Source organism: Triturus cristatus, chromosome 3_2 (genome assembly GCF_964204655.1).
Source record: "Triturus cristatus chromosome 3_2, aTriCri1.1, whole genome shotgun sequence".
NCBI lineage: Eukaryota > Metazoa > Chordata > Amphibia > Caudata > Salamandridae > Triturus > Triturus cristatus.
In genome coordinates, this window is record NC_140584.1 from 225,004,330 (window position 1) to 225,026,567 (window position 22,238).

The 22,238-nt window shown below is 40.8% G+C and overlaps 1 protein-coding gene across 1 annotated transcript in view; it reads right to left on the reverse strand.

Annotated features, from left to right (window-relative positions):
• Nucleotides 1–449: 449 nt before the first annotated feature.
• LOC146857060 (von Willebrand factor D and EGF domain-containing protein-like) overlaps nucleotides 450–22,238 on the reverse strand; it is a 1,714,722-nt gene continuing 1,692,933 nt past the window's right edge. The window contains 2 exon segments of the mRNA XM_085647013.1: nucleotides 450–853; nucleotides 3,121–3,217. Of these exon segments, the coding sequence (XP_085503139.1) occupies nucleotides 811–853; nucleotides 3,121–3,217 (140 nt within the window). The 3' untranslated portion in view covers nucleotides 450–810.

Here is a 22,238-nt window from a genome sequence, read left to right on the forward strand (position 1 = left end):
TGGAGTATGCCATCCACCAAACTATAAATCAGCCCCATAGTATATAGGTTGTGCTATTTTAAAATGAGTACTTCATATTGTTATGTGTTCTTCTTACCTTCTAGGTCTATAAACTCAACCTTATCTAATAAAATTCCAACAATGTAAGCATGACTAGGCAAGCTTGCACCTGGCCTAGGAAACGTGCCCACTGTAGCCCCATTTCTTTCTAGCTAGCAAATTGCATGACACAATTTGAATAAAAGACACTTAATATATCAAAACACAAGCTAAGAAGTTTTATTTTCCTTACCAAATTTAGTTATTTATGCAATCTTATGCACTTTTGCAGGCTATCTTATATGAAATTAACTGAATAGTACATTACATTTAATTTTGTCAGATCTTGAAGGTAGGCCACTGTGCAAAGTGCTTGAAGCTGGAAATAATATTTTTAGCTGCCACCTGTGCTCAGCTGTTTCTCTACTAATATAGGTATATGTAAACCTAGTAGGGCCTACATTTTCTACCATCATATTTTACATATATACTTGCCCCTTATCTAGACTTAATGCCTGGGAAATTTATTCTAAAATGAAACATGTCAGTCATCAGTATTTCAATGTGAAAATTCCCTTTTTCAGTTCAGAGAACACTTTCCATTGTAGGTCTAAGATGAATCGCTGGCAATTGTCGTCTTATCATCTCTTAAAAATTGTGCACATTTTCATATTTGTTCTTCTTGGAACACTTCCAGTGTCTTCAGTCTTAATTTGAATTGAACATTCTCAGGTTCTTGTAGTTGAACTTGTACATATTTTCTTAAAGTTATTACTTATGCAGTTGCCATCTTTTTTCCGCTTCTATTAATGTACTGTGAAAATAAATGACACAAAAATGAGTGACTAAACACATCTGTAATAATATTTTACATTACTAACATTGGGGCATATCAGTAAGCAGGCGATAAAAAAATATCCCCGCTTTTGCGTCCGTTTTCGGACGAAAAACGGCGATAATTTTATCGCCTAATCAGCAAGGTCACGCTACCGCGTGAAACCTTGCATTAGCGTCGGAAATCTGAGCGCCCAGCATTGCATCTCTAATGAGATGCAAAGTGGGCGTTACTGCCCTGACATGACTGGAGAAATGTTGCTAAGCAACATTTCTCCTATCATCAAGCCCCACGCTATGAAGCATAGCGGCAAGAAAAGTAGCGATAACGCCTGTTATCGCTTCTTTCCTTACGCCTGCTTCAAGACTGACTTAGCCATGATATCCTATGTAAGGTGGATATCATGGCTAAGTTTGTCTTGTCCTATCATCAAGCTAACGCCAAACTTTGTGAGATTATCGCTGGATTTCCAGCGATAATCTCACGTTTGGTTGTTAGCGCTAGGATTTTTATCGCTTTTGAGATAAGCGTTGCTAATAGCATGCTATCTCAGCGATAAAAATCCACGTTAGCCGGCGACAATTATCCTAGCGCTAAGTGCGCTTAGCGATAATTATCGCCGGTCCTTGATGATATGTCCCATTGTCTCTTTCATTTAAATAGCTATTTTACTTCACTATGCATACCCAGGGCTGTATTACAGATAGGGCACACTTTCCCTCTTTGTGCCACTGTGCACCATAAAACAAGTGCACCGGACGCAGTCTGGGAAAGCGTGCCCTCCTACATTGAATGTGCAGCCCCCAGGGCAGCCGCGAACTTGCACTTCCCTGGGGGCAGCACATTCAAGTGAAAAACGGAGTGGCTTTGAAGCAGCCACTCCATGTTTCACTGTGCAGGCAGAAACCTGCCTGAACTTTTAAGAGGGATTAGAGTCTCCCTTGCAAGCGGGTGCAATGAGTGAAGAGGATGTCTGGAGGGTCCATAGGACACCATATCTCCCCTCCAGAGGGCTGCCATCAGGAAACACACTGACTGTGTGCCACCTTCTGGGTGGCGCACTGTCAGTGTGCCTCCTGACAGCTTCTTTGTCTCTGAGCCTGTGTCTGTAATAGGGAGCAGGTGCAGAGGCAAAGGGATGCCCTCCTTTGCATGGGCCCATAACCCCATGCAAATGAGGGAACACCCTCTGGTGATAGCGCTAGAGCTATATGTGTGCCAGGGTTATCTGTATTACAGAAGGGGCTGCACAAGAGTCTGTGGCATCTTTTGTAATACCAAAGTGCCTCGGGAGCTTGCAAAGTGGGTGCTGATGGCCGTTGCGCCCCTGTGACACTTCCGTAATATGGTCCCCAATCTTTTGATTTTGGTTCCAGGGTAACCCTGCGCTCTACAAGTGCGTTTAACATAACATAACATAACATAACATTAACATCTTGCATAATGAGCTGTCTTAATCTTAATAAGTTATACTGAAGTAACTGTAGAAATTCTCTTAGTTTCATGAACTTAATGCTATATATTTTTAAGAATACTAAATTGTAAAATCTACTATGATTAACAATGTTTTGCCTACCTCACCATCCAGTTACCTTTCTTCTAAAATACTGTAGCAAACTGTACTTTATTCTCATGGTAATCCAATCAGATACTGCAAGAGTAGATATTTTAGGTACAAAAGTTATAAATCGAGGAATTTCAATTTTCAGACACTGTTAGGACGGATGTTATTGGATGTGCTATATCTAATGTGGTAACAGGCATAGAAATATAGTGTGAACCTTTTTTATTGCTCTTGGTTCCACTCTGCCTTTCACCACACCTGTCCCAAACTTGAGTGCTCTAATTGCATAACTTGAACTGCTAAGCCAGCTTCAGACAAGAAGGTTATGGAAGATCATAAATCATTACGAAAACAATGAGCCAGGCATTTTCCTCCAGGAACAAAATTAAACTACAAAGAGGTCTCTCAGTGCAATTATTTGGAAACTCTTTCCAATGCTTGAAAAAATGAAGGCATGACATAAACTTGCAAAAATCTTAAATGAATGCCTACACTCACTGATACATTCTCACTTCTCATATTCCACTTTTATGACAAGGTAATATGGCCACGGGAGGCATATGTGAAGGTCTTAGTAATAGGTCATCGGTAATCCTAATAATGGCTGCATTTCTCATTTAAACATTTTTCATCACTATCACTCTGTGAGCATTCTCTAAGGTAAAATATCTGTACAACTTACTTTGTTTGACATCTTCTTCCTGTGTATCCGATAGGACATGAACATGCGTTGTTCTTCAGGCAACGTCCACTATTTGCACAAGGAGGATTACAAACTGCTAACAAAATAAACATAATATACATTAGGTGCTATGCAGAAAAGTAAGGTACGTTGTGGACTCTAAAGCCTAAGTATGCAACATCAACATTTTATTGATTTTGCTTTAAAACTTCAGTTCTTCATGGCGGAAGTATTGGAAAATATCAACTATTCGATGTATGGAAACTGCAGGTCCCGACGATGGACAATATAAATATAAAATAGGGGACAGTTCACTGTGCTTTAATGTATGCCCAGATGACACAAAGTTAAATGTCTGCTGCAACCTCCTAAAGATAAGCAGAATCTGCCCATCATCAGGAGAGATAACACACACTCTCCATGCTCGGACAGTTTCATCCTGGAGTCTGTCACGATGATTAGCCACAGACAGATAAATATATCAGATGACATACGAATCCTTCTTCTCTCAGTGTTCAAGGCACACTAAGGGCTCTATCGCAGACATTGTGCACTAGTGTAAAATGGAGGGAAAACACACTCACCAATTCTATTATATCAGTTTGATTGGCACATAACATAACATGAAATGTCAGTATTTCATGTAATGAACATTGGGTCAACAATAACATATAAGACACAAAACGACAGCTATTGAATATCCACTGGGGTTTCCACAGTAATCAATTGTCATTAACTCCAATTTATGTTTTTAACTTAAGCATGCCGGGCACTGGCAGATAAATATTTAAACTGAGAGTGCTGGCATATTCCAAATCTCTGAATTTTATTCGGAGAATATACATAATTAATTTCCAGTGTGTATTACACACTAGCACATTGGAATGTTGTCAGCTTCATTGAACACAGTGGGTAATAAACACTGGTATAGGCCCGCAGCCATCAACTTTTTAATATTCCTCTGGCTCTCCCTCTGCAGTGTCTCCAGGGTATATGTATCATATAGGGGAATAAGAGACAGGCAGAGAATGTTGGCAGAGCAAAACAGAGAGCTTTCCTCTCTCTCTCCTGCCTGTGGTTCACAGTGTCACTAGAGCCTTAGAAGGTAGAAGAAGGAATTCTCCCCCCTTGCTCTTGTGCATCCCTCAACTCTGTCAAACGAAGAAAAAAAGTGGCAGATTAGAGGGAGAATCCGGAGCTGACTTCAGCATCCTTTCCCAGCCCCCTCTAGTCATATCTGACAATTGCTGCCATGGCCTGGGTGCGTCAGTAATTGTTAATCATGCACATCAATAGCTGTACAACAAAGGTATTAAAGCTTCAGAGCCCCAGGGGTCATGAACCCCCTATGGCTGCCCTGAGGATGTTTTTTTTAATTAGAATATTCAGCCTTCGTAGAGCAGAATAGCTTCCTTATAGCTCACCATTGAAGGCTATGGCAGCCATTAAATGCCTACATCTTTGTTATAGGTATTGACTCTTCTCCTTCAGTGCCACTCTAGGCACTAAGGGGGTTGTTAATGCCCGATATAGCCCACTACTACCACCATATCACTGGAAACATATTATTCTAAAGGTTGCTACAGTGGCAGAGCCTAATGCTACTGTGATGTCAACGTGTTTTTTTATATCTTTACCGCAAGTAAACATTTTGGGCCCATGTACTAAAATTATTTTATGCCATTTATGGGGTTTCAAACTCATCTTTGCTCGTGTCCACATACATTTTTTTAAAGTTATTTATTAGTTTGTTGCCGTGGACACACGATGATAGCCATTTAATTGTTGCTTCTACTTATTGGTGTCCCACTCGTTGGCAAATCCCTTATTTCAATTCTTTCTGTATCCATCATGCTTGCAGTTTAATTTCCACTGTGCATCTGATGATAGAGGAAAGAAGCTATTCTCGACACTGTGCTTGATTTATCGTTTACAGATGTCCATTTTAGGGGCATATTATCAAGGACGGCGTTAAAATTATCGCCGGTTTAGCGGCAGAAAAAGCGGCGATAATGGGCTTGATAAAATGCCGCAGAGAATTCCAATAGAAGCCCATGTTCACACCAGAACATGGGGGCTTATTATCAAGGACGGAGTTAATAATTATCGCCGGTTTAGCGGCAGAAAACTGCCGCTAAAGCGGCGATAATGGGCTTAATAATATGGCGCAGAGAATTCCAATAGAAGCCCATGTTCTGGTGTGAACATGGGCTTCTATTGGAATTCTCCAGGGTAAAATTTTCAAGCCCATTATCGCCGCTTTAGCTGCAGTTTTCTGCCGCTAAACCGGCGATAATTTTAACGCTGTCCTTGATAATATGCCCCATAGACTTCTATTGGAATTCTCTGCGGCAATTATCAAGCCCATTATCGCCGCTTTAGCTGCAGTTTTCTGCCGCTAAACCAGCGATTATTTTTAACGCCGTCCTTGATAATATGCCCCTTCTAAGCAAATGGATTCCGTCTTAAGTAATATAAATGATAAAGCAGATTTTACATCAAATGTCGTTCCTGGTTTTATATTTAATACGTAGGGTTTATTTTTACATTTATCATGTAAATGCAGCCAACCTGGCATGAAACATGTTTGCTGTGTATCCCCCTGATGTAACAGTTCAGTTCCACAAACGTGGGCCCATTTTACCAATATTGGGTGAAAGGCATCCCAGCAACCGTGATGCTGTGCAGCATTGTGGCAAAGGGAGAGATAAAATGCACCATATCTGCTAAAGCTTTGTGCATTTTTTCTCTACCCCAGCGCCAACACACACACCCTTGCACCATACAGCACGTGTGCGTGTGTTCTCTAAAGCACGTTTTGCTCCGAAAGGAGTCCCTTCCATTACAAAAACTATCCTTTAAAATATTTCCCACTTTGTATGTGTGCTGTACAATGCGATACATATGCAAAGTGGGTTAAAAAAAAGGAGAATTTAAAACATTTGTCCTTGTTATGCCTGCCTCAAAGAGGAAAAAGATTTTGGCAGAAATCCATGTCTATACATGTTAGCCGATAGGGATTAGTGTCAAAATGTAGATAAGATTGCATGAGAATGTCCATGTCCCACCCATGGAATGCCCGCTTGATGCAAAGTAGTGCAAAGTAGCGCCTAGTGCAATGTTGCATTACTATGGTGAATTTTTCAACACAAATCCAGGTTTGCTCCAACAATTTGCAACAGATTTATGCAAACTGTTTGAAAATCATTAGTAAATCAGGGGCGCAGAGTCTGTTTTATGCAAGCAATGCAAATGGTGCAAGTAATTTTGCTTTTTTTTTATACAACTGAAAAGTTTCTGTCATATGGCTGATTCGCTTCTACAGACATTCCATGCTGGTGTGCATTCATGCAGGGCACAGTTGTGTGCGAATTATTCCATGACTGTGCGAGTTAGTCCGTGGGCTGCTGAATGCAAAGGTCGGAAACCTTGAACACGGACTTCCTCTTTCTGTTTCCCAGCTGTGCTGTGTGGAGTACATACATTAACTCGAAGAATTACTAAGTCACATGTACTCACTTTGCAGAGTATTTGCTTAAAAGAAGGTGCACAGAGGTGTTCTGCGTGAATGAAACCATCAGAACATGGCCCCTTTTGCTGTTGGTGTGCATTAGCAGAGGGAAAGGTCAAGTGTTGTCGAAAGAAGTTGGGGGCATATCAGCAAGGCGAGGCGATAGAATTATCGCCGCCTTTGCGGCCGTTTTCGGACGAAAAGCGGCGATAATTTTATCGCCTAATTAGCAAGCTCATGCTAACGCGTGAAAACTTGCGTTAGCGTAGGAATTCCTAACGCCCAGCTTTGCATCTCTAATGAGATGCAAAGTGGGTGTTCCTGACCTGACATGACAGGAGAAATGTCGCTAAGCTACATTTCTCCTATCATCAAGCCCCACGCTATGAAGCATAGCAGCAAGAAAAGTAGCGATAACCTCTGTTATCGCTACTTTCCTTACGCCTGCTTCAGGACTGACTTAGCCATGATATCCTATGGAAGGTGGATATCATGGCTAAGTTTGTGAGTCCCTATCATCAAGCTAACGCCACATTGCGTTACGTAAGGCAGTTAGCGTGAGGATTTTTATCGCTTTTGAGATAAGCGTTGCTAATAGCACGCTATCTCAGCGATAAAAATCCACGCTAGCCGGCGATAATTATCCTAGTGCTAAGTGCGCTTAGCGATAATTATCGCCAGTTGTTGCTGATATGCCCCTTAGTTATGGAGAGGAAAGGACTTTTTTGTGTCATTTTATATAGCACTAATCTGACCCGAAAGTACCAGAGCACTTTACATGAGCACCAGTTGGTTACACAAGGACACATGCATTTTTTTAGGCACAAGTAGATTAAGTGATTTGCCCAGAATCACTGGATGTTGAGGGTCGTTGCCGAGACTCAAACCCGGTTCCCCAAATTTGAGATCGACTACCCTAGCCGTTAGGCTACATCCTCTCTTGCATCTCTGAATGCCTTAGTGTAGGTCCTAGGACCTTGGTAGCCACTGTATTGCACGTCTTTACTTGCGTATGCCATTTTGACTGAGTGTGCCTCAAGTTTAACTCATGAATGGCACCTCAGCTTTTTATCAATTGCATTCAGCTCTAGGCCAGTCCCTTGTGAAAGTGCAATGCGCACTTCCCGAGTATGCACGCGACATTTGAAACATTATCAGTTTGAGGGATATAATGGTTGATTTTTGTGTTATTGTGATCAACTGACATCTGGGTGTGATAAGATGATGGATGTAGCCGATGTCCTTACGTCACTGAATCCTTTAGACTTAACTCCCCCTACATTTTAGCTAACAATCTCCATAAGTAACCTTCAATGAAACTCTTCTAAAACCATCCAGAAATATAACTCCAAAAAGAAAATATGGTGGAATCTTTGAAATAACAAGGTGACAAGTAATGGAATGATGTGCTTCCCCCGTCACATTATGCACAATTGTGAAGAATTTGCAATCTTCTGAGTAGTTTACATGCTTAGCTTGTCGTCGTTTTTATTAGTGTCCTTTTATTCTCTAGCTGAATGAAACAGACTTCAAATACCAAATGGCCTTACAGCTTAGGCCATTATTTATTTCAGGAATCTTGAGAGGCAGGTGTATTTTCTGAAATATATGTTTTAGAAAATGATTTAACAGATGCAAAATTGAAAATTTTACACAAATTTAAAATGTCTTCAGTGCATAATAAAGAGAAAATTACAATAAATCGCTGACAAAAATCTGACCTTTACAAGTAGTGAAATAAGAAGGGAACTATTTTAAGGAAGCAATTATCAGATAGTGTTAATTAAAAATATTCAGCACTGTTCACGCAATCTGCTGGCTGTCGTGAGCGTCTGTAAGAACTGATGTAGCATTCCAGGAGGCAATATTAAAACACGCTGTACATCTGCCTTTGCATTTTCAAACAAGTACAAAATATTAATATGTGTGTTAGTGAATAGATGAGACAAAAATAAAGTCCCAGATTTACATAGAGCTCATGCAACACAGTACAGCAAGCAAGGTTGCTAAACTTTGTTGCATGAACTGGAGAGAGTAAACCTGCTCCATATACACAAATAAGTAGCGCAGTTCTGCTATCTGCCTATGCGGCAAAGTTTCAGAAGCTATGCACCAATGCATTGCCTTGCATTGCTTTACAATTGATGACAAAACAGGAGGAATCGCCATTTGAGTTGATTTGTAACTACTAACCTCGCTTTTGTGTCAGGCTAATGTTAAAAATAGTAATGCAAATCAAGGCAAAATCTTTGGGAATTTGGGACATGCTGCTTTCTGCTGCTGAGCATTTCTCTCCAACAAACTGAGATTCTTAAATATTGACGTTTCGAACGTCCTGTGAGAAAAGTCCGCTAAATATTAGAGAGTTGTTGCCATCACAAAAAGTGTCAAGCATTGTAAAAAGTCTTCAACACATGATTAAAAGGCATGAGTTAAATTCATTGGGGCAGATTTATGAGCCCCTTGCGCCTTTTTTGCGTCACTTTTAACATGGGAAAAGTGACGCAAAAGTGGCGCAAGGGGCTCATAAATCTGCCCCATTGCATTTAAGGGCATGCTAGGCGTTTCGCCTGCCCTGTAGCAGAACATGTACTCACTTAAGAAATTTGGGGGATGTAATCGATTTTTTTTTTTACTGCCACCATTTCATCTCAGTGGCAAAGTATGGCAGTGTTTGCTCGAAACACCTTTTACTGCCCTATAATCAAAAACATATTCTGAAGGTGGCAAGGACGTGTGTGTACATTGGTTGTGTAGTATTCTGTTGTAGTGATGATGTGTTGTCATATTTTTGAGCTGCTTCGTATTTGTAATGCATTATTGTAATATGATTTTGTTGTCTTTGTACTGCAGTTGTTGTGTTGCTTTCTGTTTAGCCTGCTTTTTTGTGATGTGCCCTGTTAAGTTTTAATTCTGTTAATTGATGTATATTATTCCGAAATTTTGTTCTAACAAATGCAAAATGCAGCACTGCCTTTAATGATTATGTCACAAGCTACCATTTACCACTCTCTAATGTGGTAAAATAGCACTGCTCCTGCTCTTCAACTATTGAAGACACAAGTCAGTCCAAAACTGTGGCAGAAATTGAATCTTAACTTAGTGCTTGAGTGCTCACATTATGTAATGCAGGCCCTAATGTCAATCTCAAAAGTCCTGCACAGAGGCTGTGATTTTTCACAGCTTGTTTGAATGCAACTATGTGATAGACAATATTGAATACATCTAAATCTGCATAATGCTATAGCACGGTTTTTAATATTTTTTGAAGATGCGGCTCTATCAAAAGGAATTTATGCTTATGGTCAGCCAAACTTTTTCGTTGTATGCAGACCTATTGAATCTTACGTTTGTCAATTCTCTCAGACTTTTAACTGTAAAAATAGAAACCTGATCTATAAGATGCTGTTTTACTTTGGTCCCTGCTGGTCATTTAGCAGATTTTTGTTTAAACACCTGGATCAAAAGTTCTGCCGGTGCCAGCGGTTTTTGTTGACATCGATATTCCCCTTTAACCAGAATATGTCAAACCTGCATATCTATTTAAGCAGTTTAAGCATTATACTAAATTCCTTCAACATGTAGCCATCCAGTCTCTTTGTGCTATACTATGCTGATGATCTGTTACTGTGTACATTTACTCTAGTTTGATTGGAGAGAAATGTTGATGCTCTGGCATGCAATCTTTATTGAGACAAGCTGAAGAGGATTTTAAAACTAGCAAATTATGACATTGGGCAGATACAAATGTAGTTATAAAAGGATTATGGAAGGGTGTGATTAAAGGATGCAGAATAATGCAAGTACCCTGGTATTCGTTACAGCAATAAATTGACATGGAGCAGAGTTTACTGGTTATCTTGGCTTATACACTTAGATTATTTAACACACGTCTTCAAACTGAAATGAAAAATGGTCTTTGTGCTGGAAGACTAGATACTTACAACAATAGGTCAGTTCTTTAGGCATCAACTGATTAGAGTTTCAGTGGCGGCTCGCTAAGGGAGTGCTGTGGGGCGGGGCGTGAGAGGGGCAGGGTGGGGGTAGTGGACTCGGACATACGACAGACAAGACTCAGAGCAAGCCTTACTCTGGATTCTGTCCGTCGTATGTCCTAGTCTGCTACCCCCCACACTGCCCCTCCCCTGCCCCACCCACCACCCCACAGCACTCCCTCTGAGAGCCGCCACTGTAGAGTTTATATCAGTATGTCTATCCCTGCATTATTGATAGTGCTGTAGTTCGGCCTATGTATCTCCTATATCCATTGAATGCTTTGACCAGTTTTGTGTAGATTGTAAATCTACCCCACTGGTATTGATAAGTTCAAGCATGGTCATAAATATTGCTTAGTCGTTGTATTGACTCATATGCTAATGTATTACTAAGCATATAGTTATACATTGGGTAATATTCACTTGAACAACATATGGGCTAAATTATTGATAATGGACCGGAAGATCTATGTTTGGTCTGTAGATTTGCTGATTCTTCGAAAGTTTGGATTCAATATACAAGTACATTTTTTAAAATACATGAATTTCATTCTGCTTCATTCTAGGACCTTGTCTTTTGAAGCAATCTTACTACGATTGCAAGAAAGGACCATATTGAGACTATTGCATCTATAATTCTGGTAAAGGTCACAGTGAAAGCTAGAAAAGTACAACACAGTTTGAGCAATATTTCTAGTTGGAAAGGTTTACCTGTGCCTTCTCGTTGCTGTAATTTTACAAAAATGTTCCAAAACTGGTTTCAAAGTGTGAAAGCTCCCAACACAGATAATATTCTCAAGGTATTATTCATAGCATCACTCTAACGTGGCTTCTGTCATCTGAATTATACAGCCAAAATGTTTGTTAGATGTAACTCACAAAATAGTGAGGTGTGCTACCTGGACATGTATTTTTCATCTCTGAGACAGACTTGTGCTCTTGCCATGCACAGTATTGTTATCAATGTTGTCATTTCAGATGTCATTAGGATGTTATCAAGAGCATCTCATAAGTGATGTAATATGTGATGGTGCAAGCGGTAAATGTTGAGGGTCCCCATTTTCCAGTTACTCCCCTTTTTTTTGCTAACTTTCATGCATACCTGGGAATGATCTCAGCACAAAAAATATAAGAAAGACAGAGGAGGTCTGCGACTGTACGTTTGTGAATAGCATTTGCAGTTTGTGAGTAGGACTTCTGTAGTACTAACTTATGTACTACAAAGTGCAGTTTGTGATTTTGACCCATAAGGTATACAATGAGAAGAGTGGATCAAAAAACAGACCACTTCTGCCTAGGTTAATGTTACTCCAGTGCAAGAATTCAGAAGTTCTTGTGTTGTTGCATGATGAAGCAGAAAAGTGTGATTCCATGGAGTCCCACTGCCATATTAAAAATGTGCTATTATGAAAAGAATGCTCTAAAGCAAACATGATGGTTCGTTTAAGTATTTAATTGTTTTGACATAATTTACACTGTGCTTAGCTGTCCTTTAACAACTGAACAATCCAAAATGTCCAAAAATGTCACTAGATGAGTTTATTAACTTGGCCACACAGTTTCAGATTGTTTTCTTTAAATGGTAATGCTTTGAGATGCCAGGTCAATAATAGTAATAATAGCAAGTTTAGCAAATAAGCTATGCGGATTTGTTCCTTACACAAGGACAGTAGAAAGAGCAGCCTTTGTGAAGAATGTTGCAAAAAGTCACCAGGGTGATCACAGGGAAGTTAAATGGGACCTAACTGGCAACCTCTGATTTTTAAGATGTATGCCATGGAGGATTAAGCAATACCCATTATGTAAGTGCCGGGTCCCATCATACAATTAAAATTTGACACTTTTCTCTGACATTTCTATTGATCATTATTTACTTCAGACTGCACTCTATGTTATGTTATATTATGTTATGTTAGCGCAACTGTTACCCAAGGGTGTCCTGGCGCTATGTTGAGGTCCTACAGAGGCCCGCGGGAAAGGAGACTAGGCACGAGATTTAGGAAGAAAAAAGCCAAGTTTTCAAGGCTTTCCTGTAGTAGAGAAAATCTGCTGTGGATCGGAGATCTAACGGGAGATCGTTCCAGGCCTTCGCTGCACAAGTCACGAAGCTTCTACCTCCCCAGCTAGCTTTATGCACTCTGAGTACCGAAATCAGTTTTGCCTCTGTTGAGCGAAGCGGTCTTTTTGGTACATACCAGATACATTTTTGTTTAAGGAATTCTGGGCCGACTCCATGGAGAGCCTTATGGACCAGGCACAGAGCTTTAAACTTGGTCCGTTTCCTTATGGGTAACCAGTGAAGCTGTCTCATCTCCGCAGATATAGAGGCATATTTTGGTGTACCTATAATCAGTCGTGCTGCTGCATTCTGAAGGGTTTGTAGTCTGTGCATGAGTCCCTCTTGCAGTGTGAGATAGAGCCCATTACAGTAGTCAAGCCTGGATAGGGCTAAAGAGGTAACAACCGTTTGTATACTGTCTTTGGGGAGGTATGGCATTATATTCCTGCATGCTCTAAGAATATAGGAGGTAGAGGAAGTCACCGCATTGACCTGGTCTTTGAAGCTGAGTTTGTCATCAACCCAGACCCCAAGATTTTTTGCTTTTTTCTTGAGTGTGGGGAGGAGGCCCAGTGTGTCCGGCCACCATGCCGGAGTCCAAACAACCTCCGTTTTTCCAGAGTTAAGTTTAAGGCAGTTCTGTGCCATCCAGCTGCCTACGGCTGACATGCACTCTTGAAGATTAGATGCTGTTCTCATCACTAACCCTGGAAGTAATGACACCACAATCTGGGTGTCGTCAGCATAGGAGGTTAGAGAGAATCCGTACGATTCGATGAGTGGGGCCAGTGATGAGACATAGGTATTGAAAAGTGTTGGGCTCAATGAGGAGCCCTGAGGGACTCCACACAGCAAGGAGAAGGGTTTGGAAGAGTATTCACCTAGTGCAACCGTTTGAGTTCTGTTAGAAAGAAAGGATTCAAGTAAGTCCCAGGCGGTACCATGGATTCCACTCTCCCGCAAACGGTCCATCAATAAAACGTGATGGACCGTATCGAAGGCCGTAGAGAGATCCAGCATGATCATCACCGCTTTCCCTCCTAGATCAAGTACGGACCTGATCTCCTCTGTGGACTTGATGAGGGCTGACTCGGTGCTGTGACCAGCTCTGAAGCCGTTTTGCAAGGGATCCAGCGCCTGTGACTCTGACAGGAACCTGCTAAGCTTCTCTGCTATTTTAGCCGGGAGAGGGAGTCTGGAGATTGGTCTGAAGTTATTTGGGTCTTTAGGATCCAAAGTGGCTTTTTTAAGGAGGGACAGTATAGATGCGCTTTTCCAGATTTTGGGAAAGTGTCCTTCAGAAACATCAAGTTTATGACGGATGATAGTGCACGAGCAACTGGTTCCGATGCTTGTATTATAGTGGAAACCGGGCAGGGGTCATGAGGCGAGCCTGATTTCATAGTCCTAATGAGATTTAGAGTTTCTATAGGTGTTGCAGGAGCAAATCTATCAAAAAGTGCCTTAATGCCTTTTCCTGATTGAGCGTCATTGGCTTGAAGGGTACTGGATTTGGTTGTTGTATTGGTAAAGATTGAGAAAATAGACTCTACTTAGAGCTGGAAGAATTGAGCAATTTTGTCACATAATTCCTGGCTCGCAGTGATAGTGGGGGTGGTCGGATATGCCAGAGATGTGACCGTTTTAAATAGTTCTTTGCTGGAATTTTTTGCCAAATTAATTCGATTTGTGAAGAACTCTAGGTTGGCTTTTAGAAGCAGCTGTTTGTAGTGTGCTAGGCTGAGTTTATATTTATTCTTGTCACTATCATCATATTTCATATACTCTGAAAAGCCTTATAAGTACAAAAATGGCACCTTTAATGCGTAATGGACATTCAGTGCAGAAGAATATTCTATCCAATGTTTAAAATCTCTCCTAAAGAAAAGGGATACATTTAATGTATAATAGCCCCTGAGGCAGGAGATCCACATATAAAATTTTATTTCAGAAAGGAGATTCATCACCAACATTTTTTTAACCTTTTTTCCTAAACAGAGGGACAGTTCTAATATTTAACATCACTTTCTGAAAACACAATTACAATTTTCTCTGAAGAACTAGAAACTAGAGATGTGAATTTACAGTTAAAGAAAAGTTGATAAATGTTGCAAAAGTGACTTCTTTCCCACAAGGACCAGTCAGCACTGTGAAAGGGAGAATAAGGATTATATGTATACCTCTTTTGTTAGATTACTACTCTTTTTGGTGAAAAGAGGTGGCCTTGTGACTAAAGCTGCTGCCTTTGGAACTGGGGAACCAAGTTCAAATTCTTGCCTCAGGTAAACATCCTGTGATTCTGAGCACATCTCCCTGTGCCTGAAAGTGTGCAATTCATTCTGGTGCTTATGTACAGAATTCTAATGTCCTGAACTAGGATTAAGCTGCATAGAACCACAAAATCATATGTCAAAATATATACCTTCTTAGAAGTAGAATGTCCCTTCTCTGAGAGCTGATAACTTTTGGAGTGACTCCATTATTCCTGGGTAATATTAAAGCAGTTTAGCAATCTACCTCACTCCCAGATATATTTGCAAACTAATACCCAGTCTATCCTTTCAATTTATTATTCGAAACTGTGTATGTATACTTGCTTTATGATGCTAATATAGTATTCTCTTTAGTCCCTCTTCCAGTTAAACCTGGGTAAGCATCCCTGAACAACTTGTGCACTCAAATAGGGCTTGTACGTCCTCAATACTTCTGAATGCACTCACTGATAGACCTTTATATTGCTTCTGAACTCCTCCGTACACCACCAGATGATAAATCTATCATATAAATCCTATCTCATGAAAGTATCAAAGTCCTACAGCTGAGTATTGCAGTAGCTGTCCTCAATTAATTTTAACATATTCACCACAGAGGCGTCTGCATACCACTGTGCTAGATTTCTTTGCAAATCTGTACATTAAATCTATCAAAACCTAAAGCTTCTTCCTTGTGTCAATAATTTGTATATATGCCATAAAGGCATAGTGGGGATGGCTTTTTATAATTTATTATGCATTATTAGAGCAGAGAAACAAGATAAATTCATTCACACAAAGTCCTCAATATTCAAACAGTAGCCAGTACCATGCACATTATATAAGGCTGCATCTTCTCAGTAGTCATCTTCAACCACAATATAAGATATCCCTGTACCGAACAACCAATAGGATTCAAGCAATATGGCAAAGTCACTTAACTTAGTCTAAAAGTACTCTCAAGGAGAACACTTACTAACGTCATACATGCCTTAACCTCACAGAGTCCTCAATCTCCTGACTCTGAACTCCAATAAGACCAAATTCATAATTATAGCCAACATCATTAAAAGAGAAAAATCCAAGAATAGCTTTCTGTCAAGGAGATTGAGGAAATCTAGAATGTTAAATCCCTTTCCTTTATCAAAACTAGCAAGCCTCTATTGAGACTCACATTGGCAATAAGGGAAGATACTCTCACTTCTGTAAAACAAATCACACTATACCACCCTGATGTCAACTTCGGAACCAGCATCCAAGCACTATCTTCTTGGACAGCAACAAGTTCCTGCTTGTACTCATCTCTGATATGCAGCTTCTGACACTTCTCTTTAACATACATAGGGTATGTTGCAACTTAACCTATCAAAGGCCTTAAGAAATAAAGCCATTCATTATTTTTTACCTTTAAATATGTTTATTTGGTTTGAATACCTGGACAATACATATAATAAATGTTGTTCATCACTTCAGTTCAACAAATGACACATACCACCAAAATGATGGTGAGTCTTATCAGACACTCAGCAACACCCCATGCATATGTGCAGCAACACTCAATCTGCTCTATGTCCGCCATGTCATCAAACCACACACACACACCACACAACATGCCCCATATTAACTAAACCACAAACAATACCCTTTCAAGCAAAATCTCCAAATTGTATTTAGAAGTGCATTCACAACTTTGCAAGACACTTAAAGCACTGTTTAATTAATAAAATCAGTCAATTGGGTAAGCACGTTTTTCCTTGCAAGTGGTAAAAAAGCCCTATACCAATTCAATACAATAACATTTATCAGACTTTCACACTCTTGTTGTCACACTTTAGCTGTCTCTGTGACATTGGTGAACTGATTGTTGGGTTTTTAAATGCAATAAACAAGACTAACTCGACCTCTTGCTTCCATGTGATTCATCTTCTCTGTTCGACACATTTACCCCTGTTTCCATGCCTGCTTCCACACCCTATTATGTTTGTATTTTGCAATCTTTTGGCAGCCACCTGCCTCTACATCATTCTAATTAAACCTTGTTTGACAAAATACACATTTGTGTGGTTATTTCCTGATACCTGTGTTTAATAATACCTAGAGAGTGGTTGGCGCCATAGGTCAATGGTCTATATTTGAGCATTCCGCATATTATCTACGGACACAATAAAACATGATACATCACCAGGGTCAAACATGCAGTTACAAAATAGATTATGCACTGATATGTTCCATTATACTGTGCTGTAACATAATTAGAAGCCAAGAGTGTTGGTGCATGAAGCATTTTATTCTAAATCTGAGTGATAGAGATCGTGAATTCAGATAGCATACAGTAGGACATATCGGTAATGTGAGTTGACTATATAGATATGACCAGTAGTAAGGAGGGCTACTTAGTTTGGCATGCCTGTTCATTAGGAGCTTCTATTCCTCGGTGCTTTTAACTATGTTCTAAGGCAAATCAACATATGAGTGTAAGTGGGCGAGTGATACCCACCTTCACAACTCTGCTCTCCAGGACTCCTACTTGCACACACTCCACACATACACAAAATTAAATCAGGAGGAAAGGAGTTCTCTTACATTGCTGCTAAAGTGTGGAACGTCCTCCCACTCCATATGAGAATCTCCTTCCCTCTACTTGTGTTCCACAAGAAGCTGAAGACCTGGCTTTTCAAATAACCAATCTACCATAGGTATGGCTAGTCACACACTCCTGCTCAGTGCCATGGTACCCATATGGATGATAATGTGCTTACAAATACAAATAACATAACACAACATACCATAACATAACACAGCAAAGAACAGCACACCGTACCACAACATACCTTAACATAACATAACAGTGATAGTCCTGTAATGGAAGCAGCCTTCACAACGCGTCTGGAAGCACGCACTACGTTCACCATGCTCCCAGTACAATGCATGAGTCTTTACCACACATTTTTTACCATGAAGATGCCTTTACCAAACATGCCTTTACAAGGAAAATGTAAGCATTTTGCAGGTTTGGGCGGCAAGGGTATATTTAGGGTTTAAGGTGGGTATGGGTTTGTGTGTGACCAGGGTATTTTTAGGGTGTAGGGTGGGTATGGATTTTTGGGTGGCAAGGGAATTTTTATTGTTTAGGATGGTATGGGATTTTGGTGGCAAGAGTATTTTTTTAGGGTTTAGAGTGGCTGAAGATTTTTGGGTGGCAAGGGTATTTTTAGGGTTCGGGTGGGTGTGGGTTGTTGGATGGCAAGGGTATTTTTAGGGTTTAGGATGGGTGTGGGTTTTTGGGTGACAAGGGTATTTGTAGGGTTTAGGGTGTGTGTGGACTTTTGGGTGGCAAGGGTATTTATAGGGTTTGGGAATTTCAGTGACAATAAGTAAGACATAACACACAATAAAAATCCAACTCCAATTTAAAAAACTTGATTATATTTTTATGAACAGGCACCAAACCAGAAAAAGGAAAACCCAATGTAGGGTACCAGAGATATGAATTGTTACAGAATAAACACTTTCTAGTGCTTAAAAACATATGTCGCCACTTTAGGACACCTGGTTGTGCTTGACTGAGACAAATTCAAAGTTTAAGGTCAACCATTATGGAGTCCTGGTCTGATAAACCAAGCGGGAGGCCTCGGTCAAAATTTTACCTTCTGACTTTTCTGGTGGATTTTTTTCTCGACATCGAGTGGTTCCCTCCAGCAGGCCAATTTCGATGGAACATCATCGATTGCTTTGATTGCTTCTCCACTAGGCCTCAGTCAAATCCTTTAAGTCTAGAGCTGCGGAGCTTTCAGCAGTACAAACCTAAAATCCTGGCCAGGTCACAGTTGAAGGTAGCCGCTTGACTATCGACTTCAAGTCAGTCACCTTATGAAGCTTTTTGACAAAATATTCCCAAACTTGGCAACATCTCTGGATCATCTCCTTCTAGATGGTCTTCCTGAGGGTTCAAAGTGTCCATAACACAATTCCAAGGGTCTGGAATCTACTTGATGGTCCTTGGGATGTGTGGGCTACAATGCCCACAATGCGGCTAGCCAAATCCTTAAAGGTCCACTGGACTCACTCAGGAAGGGTACTTTGGAGGATATGATGCAGATGGATGCTATTAACCTGTAGCTTGCAGAGAGTCACTCCTTAATCCTTCTTGAAGCAAGGCAAAGTACTTAAGGCTGTAGTACCAGATTATGCAGTAGCTGCAGTCCTTCAGAGTGTAGTCCTTTTGGTGCAGATCCAGATTACACCAAGACAGTCCTTCTACTCCTTTTAGTTTCAGTCACCAAATCTGAGAGGCTAAGCAGCTCTCACTGTTTCTGGGCATCAAGCAGGGGGGCTCCCCTGACTAATGGGATGCAAGGTGTCACACAGGTGTATGGCCACTTCCTCCAGAATGTAGCATATACTTGTCCCAGAAAGCACTATTCTTTTATAATCCAACATGGAGAAAGTCTCTCCTTTGAGGTTAGATCTGGCTAAGCCAATCCACAAATGTGGCTAAGTTTCGCTAACATACCTTTCCAACCCACTGACTAATCTAATTATTGAGGCTTCTCTGTGGCTGGGGGTGCAGGATGTGGGGGTCAGCTTGTGCTGGTCCCAAACCATCATTTATCCTTTGATGACCGGTTTAGCTCCTCCACCCCCTCCCTGCCCTTTGTCTTCTGCAGCTAAAGTTCTCCACCCACAGGGAACCGATTGTCCACTCTGACAGGGCACTTCACACCTCATCAAGCAGCTCTAGCTCAGCCTGGGAAAGGCTGGCCAATCAGGATAGGGCAGCTGGAAAGCTGGATTTTGGATCACCTAAAAGGAAGTTTAATAACACATTTTCTATTCTAGTTATAAATCTAACAGTGACAAGTTGTTGGAATTATCTTGAATAATAATTAGATACCTTGAAGTATATTTTTAGGTAGCTCCTGTCAATATTTATACTTAAATAAAATATCTCAATATTAGCCTTTTGAGTCATTTCGTACAATGGGGAAACATGGATTTGGCAGTTTTTCCCTTGGGCTTATAAAACATATTTTATATGTCCCTGCTTATAGTTGCAATGCACCCTACCCGTGGCTCACCTAGTGTGGATCTTAGAGATGCCTTACATGTAAAAGTAAGATCGTTTGACAATTTGGAAGTACTTTTAAATCCAAAGTCAAATTTGCAGCCTGAAAGGCAGTGCAGCCTTTAAAATGACCGGAAGCACCACAGTAGTGCACACTTAAGTGCATTATGTCTACTGGGCCTCAAAACCTTTTTGCCCTGTTATATACAATGGAAATACAGCTAGGTTGTAGTAGAATTATAATTACGCCTAATTTGCATATCCTTATAATCAGAGCGGTGGCCCTGGGCCTGGAAAGTGGAGCCCACGGTACAGCCGGAGTCACCTACCACCAATAATAAGCAGAACATGGGGGTGATCAGGGAGAAAAGGATGACTTTCTCTCAAGCAGCAACTGTGAATATGCATTGTTGAAGATGGGGATTACAGAGGCTCCGGGATTCAGTCACAATCCACACTTATCCTGGATCTTCACTCACAGCCCAGATGTCAGTGCTTGCTCTGTATCTCAGCAGAGCATGTTGCCGAGGCTGGCAACAAATAAGGGGCGGGCAGCACAGCAGGAGCAAAGGCCCAGAAGCCTGCGGGCACAGGTCCAGTCCCTGCCAATTTGGAACCCCAGGAGGGTGGCCCAGATCTGGAGGTTGATGATCAGGTATGGCAGCCCCAGATACCAATGCTGCATGGGTCCAGGGCTGTATGCCCACTAGCCTAGCCGCACAGCAGCCGATACCAGCCCCACCCTTGACTCTTACCAGCAAACAAGGATTCTACGGGTGTGCACCTCGGTCCAGCACAGGTGGTCCATCACTTTCTGCAGGGGGCCCTCCAAGCACCTCCTTTGATCACTGAATCTGGCTCCCCTATCATGGAGCAACCTGGGGGGGTGCTCTCGGGCCACTCCACTGCAGATATCCATGTGGCTGGTCCCACCTAGGCTGCTGCAGGTACCCTAGAGTCCACTGGAAAGGGGGCCATAGGCAAGGGCTATTACTAGCGGGGTCCAACAGCAGAGCACCCTACAAGGTGATGAAGGATTTTGCCGGGGACAGGACGAAGATCAGGGAAACGCGTCTAGCATGGCCGCCATCTTGGCCAAACCACAAAATATCCCTGGTTGACATATGAAAGTGCTGCAATGATTCCAACAGATTTTGGTAGGACATGGTCTTGCAGAATTGGTGTTACAATAGTCTGGCCTGTCCTGTTTGATAACAGATTATGCAGCCTTTTTAAAGATGTGCTAAAGTAGGCTGAAGTGTTCCTATCCACAATAAATGAAATTATTTGTCATTTGGTTTGTCTTCAATATATACGTCAAACACCAGGTATGTTCGTGATAGTGCCTCTGTTGAGTATAGCCACAATTGATCCAAGGCAAAATGTAGAGTGATACACATTTGGGGGGTCACTGCTGTGATCCAGTGGATGGGTCTGCTGATTATCTGCAGTTGGATCATCATCTACCTCTTCTTCCTACTTCTTCTCCATATCCCCATTTCAGCTTAACATTTTCTGAAGGAGTGCCTCTAGCAAAATCATGGTGACTCACCTTCTTGAAGAGATTGATTAATGTAGCTCTTTTGCATGTTACAATGTTAATTTATTAAACCATAGATCATTACTTTATAAAGGAGAGTCCTATGTTGCAACGTTTATAAGTAGAACTTTGATAAAGATGTTTCACAAATTGTATGTTTATGGCTAAGTTTTGGAACAAACACTGTTCACATTTGAAGAATCTAAAACACCCTTTCTCAGCTAAACCAAATACTATATGGATTGACATTTTCTGTGCTTTTTTATATGTTTTGAAGAATCCAGATCACAAGAGTACACATTGTCTATTATAAGTTTAATCAGTTCATCAAATCTTTTTGATGGAAAGGAGGAAGGATGGTGGATTTGGATAGCAATAAATGAAGAAATATAACAAAAAGTTTGTAAATTATTAAAATGAATATTGATATGTGAATGTCAGAGGTGAGTTGCTGGATATTGGACAACCATTTCTTGAGCACTTTCCCTTAAAATCAGCAGTACATGCAGAAAACTTAACATTAAAAAACACTTTTATGCTATGAAACTTACCTGATAGCTATCAAGAAAGTGAATGGAAAAAAAAGATTTGTAAAGATTGTAATATGTCAGTGGGTACTATCAAACAAGGTACTAGTTTGTAAGTTCAGGAGACTAAGGGGCGTATTTCGGACAAAAAGTTGGATCGTGGAGCTAC